This window comes from Lissotriton helveticus, chromosome 3_1 (assembly GCF_964261635.1).
Source record: "Lissotriton helveticus chromosome 3_1, aLisHel1.1, whole genome shotgun sequence".
Classification (NCBI taxonomy): domain Eukaryota; kingdom Metazoa; phylum Chordata; class Amphibia; order Caudata; family Salamandridae; genus Lissotriton; species Lissotriton helveticus.
In genome coordinates this window covers 656,230,792-656,240,288 of record NC_136061.1, presented here as the reverse complement: position 1 = coordinate 656,240,288, position 9,497 = coordinate 656,230,792, and the positions used below count along the sequence as shown (strand labels likewise).

Genomic DNA, 9,497 nt, shown 5'->3' with positions numbered 1-9,497 from the left:
AGTTGTTTTGGCAGCAATGACAGGGGCGATGGGTGGTGCAAGCTGCAGTGGCCTCCTAGTCAGAGCCCTGGCACTTAATATTTTACAAATTAGGCACTGCATACGGACCTACTATGCGAGGTTTCTAATCACCTGCTCATTCACCTACCTGGTTCTACTCTTTCTTTACTATATTTTGTCTGAAAATATAAATAAATGTTGCAAAAAAAAAAGGTAATCAACTTCAAGAGCACCCAGTGATCTCTTTTGGATGAATTGAAGTAATTAAGATTTTGTGCTCTTTGAAGCTCAGCTGCTTTCGTCAAGGAAGAGGAGATTCACTGCAGTGATCAAAGTAATCTTTTGTTCAGAAGATCCCTGCAGACGCCCTTGAGACCTGGAGGTTTGAGAGGACCTCTTTAGGTCATTGTAGGCATCTACCTCACGGGGTTCTTCCCTGTGAATGTGGAGAGGGGTCTTTGAGAACTAAGTTGTTCCCGTTGGCACAGAGACGAACTGTGCTCTGCATATCTCCCTGTGGTCATGGGAAGGACAGGAGCTAGTTACCTAGATGTAATTAGTGCAATCTTCAAGACACTATTATCTTAATCAACCGGTGCAAAACATCTGATGCAAGGTGCACTGACCCAAGCAAGATTTATTTTTTCCACTGATAAATCAATTAAAATGTCTCTTTTGCTCCAGTCGTGAGGTGCAAATGTCAATGCAAAATGTATGTAAAATACCTAGGGTTCTGCCAGGAGATCCCTGAAGCTGCAATCAGTAGCGGTGTTCCTGAAAACTTTGTGTGGCAGAAGCAAGGAACTTGTATTCAAAGAATCTCCTGCCTGCAGAGCGATCCTGGGCAACAATTCCTGCTTTCAGGCCTCCAGATAAGGTTTAAAAGTGGAACTATTGTGCTTCCTACTTTGTCAGTTGGAAGTAAAATAAAATGTTATGGAGCAAAATGGAAATTCTTTTTCCTGATATATTTAAGTATATTTTAAACAGCATTCATTTTTGGCTGATTACTATGCTTTCTTGGTAGCAGGAAATTCACAAAAATGAAAAGATGTATTTTTCACCTTAAAGGCCCCTTTTCTGATCGTGTTGTTAATGATTTGGAAATAGCAGTAGTAAAAAGAGGGTTAAAGCTTGGGTACACTCCATGTATACATTATTCCATATTTCCTTCTGTTGAAAGAATTTGCCCAATTATAGGGCGTAAAGCAGGCTAGGAGCCTTTTATCTGGTGGGCTGCCTCCTTTACTAAAGGGTGTGCAATTGAGTGCTGTCGCTGGCCCCGCTCCCATAGCTTGTTTTGGGCTGTCTCATTTAACTTGTTTTTCTACCTGGAACGTCCACAGCTGTTTGCCAAACACTCATGCTAGACCAGAGATCCGAGTGGCCCCCAGTATCTGCAGAACAGTTGACAAGCATCACATATCCATGGAGGAGGAGTAGAGTACGAAGAAAGAAATAACTTGAATAAGGTACTCGAAGGAGGCGCCTTGGCAGCAATTCTACGAACATCAGTTATAATCACCACAATAAACTGCAAAATATGTTTATTCATAGTAAAATATGGCATTTGTCTGAAAGGCTAAAAGTGAAGCAGGAAGACTTTAGTTTCAATTTCCTGGGCAATAGTAAAACAGGGTTTATGGCCTTTGCATAATGATAAGTTACTCACATGGAGTGCTTTATAGTACATTAAAACTTACAGTTAAGGTACAAAGAAGCGTTTTGGCTAGATCTGCAACATATTGATATCGGAGCACACTAGATGGCACTGGTCACTTCTAAATGGCAGATGGCTCCTGCACAGGCTTATCCAGAAATCTACCTTTCGGGTTGGAAATAACTTGCAGGCAAATCCTCAAGAGCAGGGATCAAAGATCATGCAGGCTCAAGCAATTGGTAGAAAACTATCCCTTATGTCACACAGATATTACATGCTATACTTTCTGTTGCACAGATCTCAAAGACACAGGCTTTCCATAATACCGACATCCCTCAGGTTACACAGATCTTACAAACCCAGTACTGGGGCAGGACGAGCTAACCATTGAGTTTCAAAGGATTTTACAGGCTCAGGGTTTGGGACACAAAGCTATCTCTCGTGATACAGAGATCGTACAGGCTCCGGCCTCGCGCAAAAAAGCTGCCTTTTGGGGATCTTCCAGTTAGTAATCGAGCACAACCTGCTGATGTAGGTGTATAAAGTGCTCCTTTTTCAAATTTCTCTTTTGGGTCGTTACAAAGAGTGTCCAATAAGACACAAAAATGGACCAGGCTTGAAAAGCAGCTCTGTGCCCCCACCCCTCGTGCCTTCTAGCACAAGGCGGTAGAACTCATCGGCAAGCGCAAGGCCCATTCAAGCAACTATTCTGTTCTGAAACAGAACTAGGTGTCAAATAAATCTAAATCTACTGGTCCCAGACATTGTGCCATCCTTGCACCCAATGGAAAGCTCCCCCGGCCGGGCTGTTCTCGGCCATGTCTTTGTGGAAGAGACTGAATCTGGTCCAAATAGGGGCTCCACATTGGTGCATGCACATCCTGTGCGTCTGGGTGTGTTGACCACAGCTAGCTTATTAATAGGGAACACTGAGCACAATGCGGGTCTAGATGTAGCCATTCTCACAGTTCAAAACAGTAATTCATATTTTACCAAAAAAGGCACTCAATGGGTTAATTTCCTGTTTTCAGACTTTGCAGATGTGTTCATTTTCCCTTGTCCCAGCCGCTGGTTGACATAACCACCTGCATAAACCTGCAGGATACCGCAAATGGTAATGGGTGGCACAATAGACTACCACATTTTAAAAACAAGATCAATACTATAGCAACTAAGAGGCCCCTTGTCTTGTGTGATAGCCGACACCACTTTATCCTAGGATTTGTGAGCAGGACCTACATGTCACAGAAAGCGCCTGTCTGTAAGCTATGCATCCAAGAATGACTGCAGGTGTCCCTTAGGACAAGGCGATGCTTGGGAGCTATGCAGAACCAACGGCCTGTGAGAGATGGGGCATAAGCCGGGAACCCTGACTCTAAAGGTTCCATCTGGTACAAGGATTCATTGTTGGAACTAAAATGGCGGCTGGTGGGTGACTGGTAGAGAATATGCAGTGGGGACATAGATGACAACTTTTCAAAGTTGAGCTGAGATCATTTCTTGTGGGTGGGCGGCCAGGTCTTAATGGTCCATTGGAGGGTAGTGGCAACATTCTTTTTTAGGAGTGTGTTGGAAGCTGAACATTGAAACGTACCATCAACAGTATTTTGACGCCTGTGCAGGGACATAATTATACAACTGTTTAATTAGTGCTTGTCAAATACTTTTCGACCCACACTGAGGATATGTATTAAAGCTGTTATACTTTTGGACAGACATGAACATTTAACATTAGTAACCAACCCAGATTGCTTATGATGTGCTAGCATCACCCAATATTTTACTGCATACGTTACTGCAATGTAATAAATGTGGATATGGTTACACAAGCCACTTATCACTTCAGTGTTGGCTTGGTTTCTCCTTCCATGGATCTGTAAGACCACAGCCAATAAAAGGCCAAGGATGAGAGGGGTGTTCAGGGTTTACAAGGACGACCAGAGAAGAAGCATTACCACCATACAGGGCCTCGACACTTGGCACTTAGCATAGCCCTGCCATAGCAGATGGAACCTATGACACCCATAGCACCCCACCCCTATATGCTATGTTGCACCACCATCCAATCCTGGTGTAACCAACGGAACTTTGCACTCTGGGACTTGTAGTGCCACTTTTCCCATTGTTTGTAGTTCTGCATCATCCAGGATATGAGCTACTGCTGAGATGAGGAGCTGGGGCAGCCTGGAGCCGTCTTACAGTACATCCACCTGCAGTACTACGACATGTTGCCATAGCCGTTTACTGGCCCTGGGATATGTGGGCAGTCTTCAGCTAGTGCTGTTTTTTCACCACAGCACTAACCACGTTGTGGATTCTGCACCCAGACATAATAAAAAGGTGAAACTTCATGTCGCAGCATGCCTTGTGCTTCTGGTAAGAAAAAATAAATTGGACTGGCTGTAGATCACACTCATGACAAGGGGCGTTCGGTATTTGTACCTTCCAGTTATGGACTTTTGATTTAATTGTACACTGCACCCCCACTTGTGGGGGCCGTCATTCCGTTTTAAAACAAGACCCTTTAACTTGAGGCAGAATCTGCATAACTTGTCTTGATAGCCAGTCAGAGTGCCTACTTTAAGTACATAAGGTCCTTTCATAAAACCTCACTCCCAGGCAATAACGTTATGTTTTTGCACTTTTTTCTTATTAGTCTGACTTTAATAAAACGCGTATGTAAATCCGGTATTAGTTGGGTGAAAAGGGCAATTTGTTGTAGGTAGGGACACATTTTATTAGTTTATGCAAAGTTTCCAAAGATAGCTAATGCATTCATTTTGTTGACCACAGAGGTCCCCAAAAGGTACAGTGCATCGCCATTTTTGTTCATAAATATAGTTCTCGGCATGGCTGACTCTGCCTTCTTTTTATCTTTGTGAGGTTGATAAAAGCATTGAGTCGAATAATTATATTCTCGATTATTAAAATTGCTGGATAACCTTTTAAGGGGGCTTCACACAAATGGTCTTTTTTTATTTTACGACCCCTAGTCGTAGGCCGAGAAGTCAAGAGGTGTTTTGAAGCCTCAGTGCCTGTTTCTCTTGTGTGAAAAATTGAATGATAGATTAAAAGGAGCTGCAGTTTGAGAACATCGCACCCGTCCCAAAGAGCACAAATATCCAACATTACCCTTGCAGAGAAAAAGCTGTTCTCCCAGCAACATTTACCACAGCATGCACAGTATCGGGTCTTTAAAAGGCCACCTATCCAGAGAAAGAATATATGATCAGTGTGAAGTCTTTTTCAGCTGAACCACCCAAACTCTCCTCCAGCTTTAGTGATCCAGTATTTCAAAATCCAAATGATCATGTGGACATTCCATTTTCGATAAAAGAGGATGTAAAGCTAACAATAGTTTCTCATTTGTGGCTGATGTCCGGGTCTAATTTAGAGGAGCAGTGCCAGACAAGCCCTTCAGCTCTAGCATGCAACAAAACCTCCAGAATAGGTGTCCTGAAGGTGAGGATTGTAGAGGGGGGTTTCAACTCTTCCTGCATTGCAGCCTTGTAAATTGGCAGCTGTTCTGGCCTATGCGTGGGCTTGGGCCCCTTCGGGACCGGGCACTACCCCCCAAAGTGGCCCATGCCCCTCAGTCGCCGTCCTCCTCTGCTTCGTTGTTGGACTCTTCCTGGCCGTCCTCTCTGTTGTCCTCGGTATCGGGAGAGACACTCGGATCTCTTTCCTCCTGGGTTTCTACGTCACTCTCCTCTTCAGCATCACGTGACGCTCTTCTCTTTCCCGCTCCTTTGGTGTTAGGCTTACGTGGTGTCATCTTCTCTTCAACTTTTGTGCGCGGGGTGTCCTTGGCCAGCCCGTGCTGACTGGCCCTGGATTCTCTCGCCATTCTAGGTGTCTAGAAAGAAAGAAGAATGCATCAGTGCAGGATCCTACAAGCATTTACAATGCAACGGTCTTGCCTTTGCAAGACCGTATGCCAATAGCTTTGTTAGAGCTATTGGTATTGTAAATGACAAACCTTTTATTTATGTGTTGGTTTTGAAAACAGATAAATAAATGGCATTGTCATTTACAATGCCAATAGCTTAATCTCTCGCAAATGCGAGACCTATTGCATTTGCAATTCAATAGATCGCGTATTTACGCGAATTTGAGCTATTGACATTGCAAATAACAATGCCATTTATTTATCTGTTTTCAAAAACCAAAACATAAATAAAAGGTCTCACACTGCTGTTTCTCTCACACTGCTGTCTCTCCCTGCTGTCTCTCCCACACACAATGCTGTCTCTCACACTGCTGTCTTTCATACCCACTGCTGTCTCTTACACTGCATATGTGGGATGTGGGTTTCCAGCTCATATCACACACACATACACACACACACAGAGCCAAAGCCACACACACACACAACCACACAGAGCCACAGACACACAGACACACACACACACAGACACACACAGAGACACAAACACACACAGAGAGAGACACACACACCCGCAAGTTTAAAGTACAAGAACTCGCCGCCATGACATACATGTGACCACTTTAAGAGAGTCTGGTTACTGGGAGAAAACCAAGTGTTTCCGAGGATGAGAACTGTAAGGCATCAGAGCGCCAGGGTGAAATGGAGGCAGCGAGATCTACTAACAGAGAGGATGAGAGCATGATAAACCAGGAAAGAGAGGAGGAGGGATGTAGGTCCCTTTTAAGTTTATATTGAAAACAATAGATTTCTCAGGCACAGGTAAGGGATTGTGCAGGTGAAACCTAATAAAGGAAACCAAATAAAACAACCCAAAAATGCTATCAGGGGCATTTCACTGAAGGAACTTAGGGGACAAAGGGTCAGAACAGAGGGTTGTGGGGAACACTAGTAATGGTGTCTAATCAATAAAGTGGACGAACAATAACCCAAGATGTGTTAAATCAATGCAACAGATGACCTACTGCAAAACAGTGTACCGCCTAAATCTAACAGCTACACTTCGTCCCACTACTTAGAAGATCTAATGATACATATTTGGTTACAACGTTTACACCCTGTCATATCGAGCTAGGGACACAATTGGTAATCGACCACCACGATGCAGCTGTTTGTCACTCGTGGGATATACAGCACCCATCGTGAGAGCCAGTAGAAGCAGATGAGACATCACAGTGAAATTGCTAGTTGCGATCGGGCTAGTATCTCCTATTTGCCCCTACTGGCTGCGGAACACTTTAACAACATGACAGGGCAATATTATAACACGCGGTCAGGAAGAGAAAGTCTTGCCACGTGTCCCTGCGCATGCGCTTCAGCCGATGAGGAGCACACTACACTAGCTAGTTAATAATGCAATTTATGGTGGGCATTTTGTTGGTCAGGCTCAACTAAGTTCTCCCAATCTTCGTAAGCATTTATTGAGAATTGTTAACAGTTTATATGCGACCGAGCAGCCAACATGACCCATCTGAAAAGACTATCAAAACAACGAAAATAATGTGTGAGGTAATGACATATTACCTCCGGGGCTATAGTGTGTGGACGGACTGCTTGGCCTTCAGAGGAAGTAGTGTTGTTACTACCAAGGAAACGCCAAGAAAATCTGTAAAAACCCTTCTTAAGAATGTAATCATCTCAGTTCCCATGATTCAACATGCAGACATTCCCAAGTAAACTATGATCTGTTAGGGAATCAAGCAGCTTCACATAACTTCTGTGAAACCCCACCAGGGGCCGGTACACCTCTTCTGGCAGATGGCTGCAGTTTAAGGTACCCTCCACTACACAGCGCATCCGGACAGTTGAAACTTGCTCGTCACAGGAGCGCTGCCAAAACCAAATCTGCGGCAGTCAAAAATTAGATGGTACCATTTTCGAAAATAGACACTTTGAGGCATTCACCACAAGAACAACGAATGTATTCTTACAAGATCGAAAATTCAAAACCATATTGACTAATTTCAGGAAAATAACATCGAAGCGCATAGTGGGTGCCGATTTGTGAATAAAGAGCTTAATTTCACCATTATCCACAGGGATAGTTGAAGGGAGACCTGGAGACGTCGACATAGCGTAAATCAACGGAACAGCATTTCAGAAATAAGAAAGTAAGGTCACCACCAGGAACGAGAACACTCTGGGGAATAATGGAAATGTTTCTCCACAATAGTAAGTATCTTTGCTCGCTAGAACTTTACAACATAGCCTCTGTGTCACTGGGGACACCATTTCACAATCCTGACATTTATTTATACAAACCATTGTAAAGGAGGAGTATTTGGTTCAGTTGAAGTGAAGAAAGACTACAACTCCCAGAATACACCAGTATAGCCCAAGACTGACTTAATGTTTAGCCACCCAAAGTAAAAAAAAAAAGCATTGGCATAGCCAATAGGTCTCGCCTTTGGGACCTAATAATTGGTTAGTTATGCATCACATTATAAACAGGCTATGCACCATGATTGGGACAAAGAGATGCTAGGTGCTGGACAGCCTATAATAAATAAAGGCACCAAACAGAAAGCAACACCTGTGATTTACAAAACATGAAGCCACCTGTAAGTAATGGGCAAAATGTATTCTGAAGGAGGTTTTAATGCCCTGTGTATATATATGTTTGTGTGCATGTGTATATACTGTATGTGTGATCATACCAGTGTGATATGTGGGTGTTTGTGTGTATATGTGTGCATGTGTTGCATGTGTGTCTGAGTGCATGCACGTATGTGTGTCTCTATGTATCTGAGTGTAGGGATATATGCTTTGTACGAGTACAGAGCCTGTTCGTGCATTTGTGCCAGGGTGTCTGCGTGTGCGTGTACAGGCCTATATGGGTGTGCGCATGCTTCAGTGTGTGTATATTTATGTATGCGTATATGGCCGGACTGGGATGTAAGTGGGCATGTGTGTGCACGTGTATATGACTGGATTGGTATGTAAGTGGGTATGTGTGTACACGTGTATATGGCAGGACTGGGACATAACATTGTGAGCTGCACATTTGATAAAGATGTATCTTAAAATATTTTTTCTCATGTAGCCCTTTTATTTATATTACGGAGAATATGTGCACTGCATGCTGTAAAATACAATTTTTGTACTTGATAATGTTGGACTTCACACTGTTGGCTAATAATGAAACACTTATGTGCCAGCATAACAGTCCGTTGCCATAGGAACGTCCGGGATACATTTGTGCACAATTAATATTTTAGCACTCATTCATTAGGTAAGGGACACTATCACAGCCAGTGGAAACACGACACAAGGGAAGCTGAGCCTGTTCACTACTGCTGTACAGTGCTTTCACTTATCGTGCACTGTGAGAGCGCCTCGCCGGGGGGTCTTCTGGTTAAAACGTGCACACGGATACATATGTTTATAGAGAATGCAGTGTAAAGAAGGGTACCAAGATACTCCTGCTTCACTGTGACTCGGGAAGGAGTTTACACCAAGCCAGGATACTGCCATCATTCAATCTCCACCGGTTTATTTCCCTTGAATCATGTTCACAGGAGGCGTTTGTGTAGGAAAAAGCTGATAATGCTCTTTATCATCTGCTCCCGGACATCGTGTATGTTTGCTTCAAAGCGGTTGTACTCGGAAAGGGAAAATGCGTGCCACACACACTGTCTCACACACACACACAGTGTCTCACACACATTGTCTCACACACACACACACACACACACTGTCTCACACAAGACTCTCCGCTCTTGTCCCCCACCTTCTGTTCCTACCCTGCCCGATCTCCAACCTTGCCCCCTCCCCCGGATCTCTTGCTGCCCGTTGCCAGCCTACTCCACCTTCCTTCACTGCCAGCCCTCCCCCGCAGCACCGCCGTGCAGCCCTCGGTGCGAGCCAGGCATGAATACAAGCCCCCACCCA

The 9,497-nt window shown here is 44.0% G+C and overlaps 1 protein-coding gene across 2 annotated transcripts in view; it reads right to left on the bottom strand.

Moving 5' to 3' along the window:
• Window positions 1-1,530: 1,530 nt before the first annotated feature.
• The window catches only part of DCDC2B (doublecortin domain containing 2B), a 131,715-nt gene continuing 123,748 nt past the window's right edge, over window positions 1,531-9,497 (bottom strand). For both annotated transcript variants that reach the window (XM_078680688.1, XM_078680689.1), the window contains exon 19: window positions 1,531-5,516. In XM_078680688.1, coding sequence (XP_078536814.1) covers window positions 5,253-5,516 — 264 coding nt within the window. In that variant the 3' untranslated portion in view covers window positions 1,531-5,252. The remainder of the gene's footprint in view (window positions 5,517-9,497) is intronic.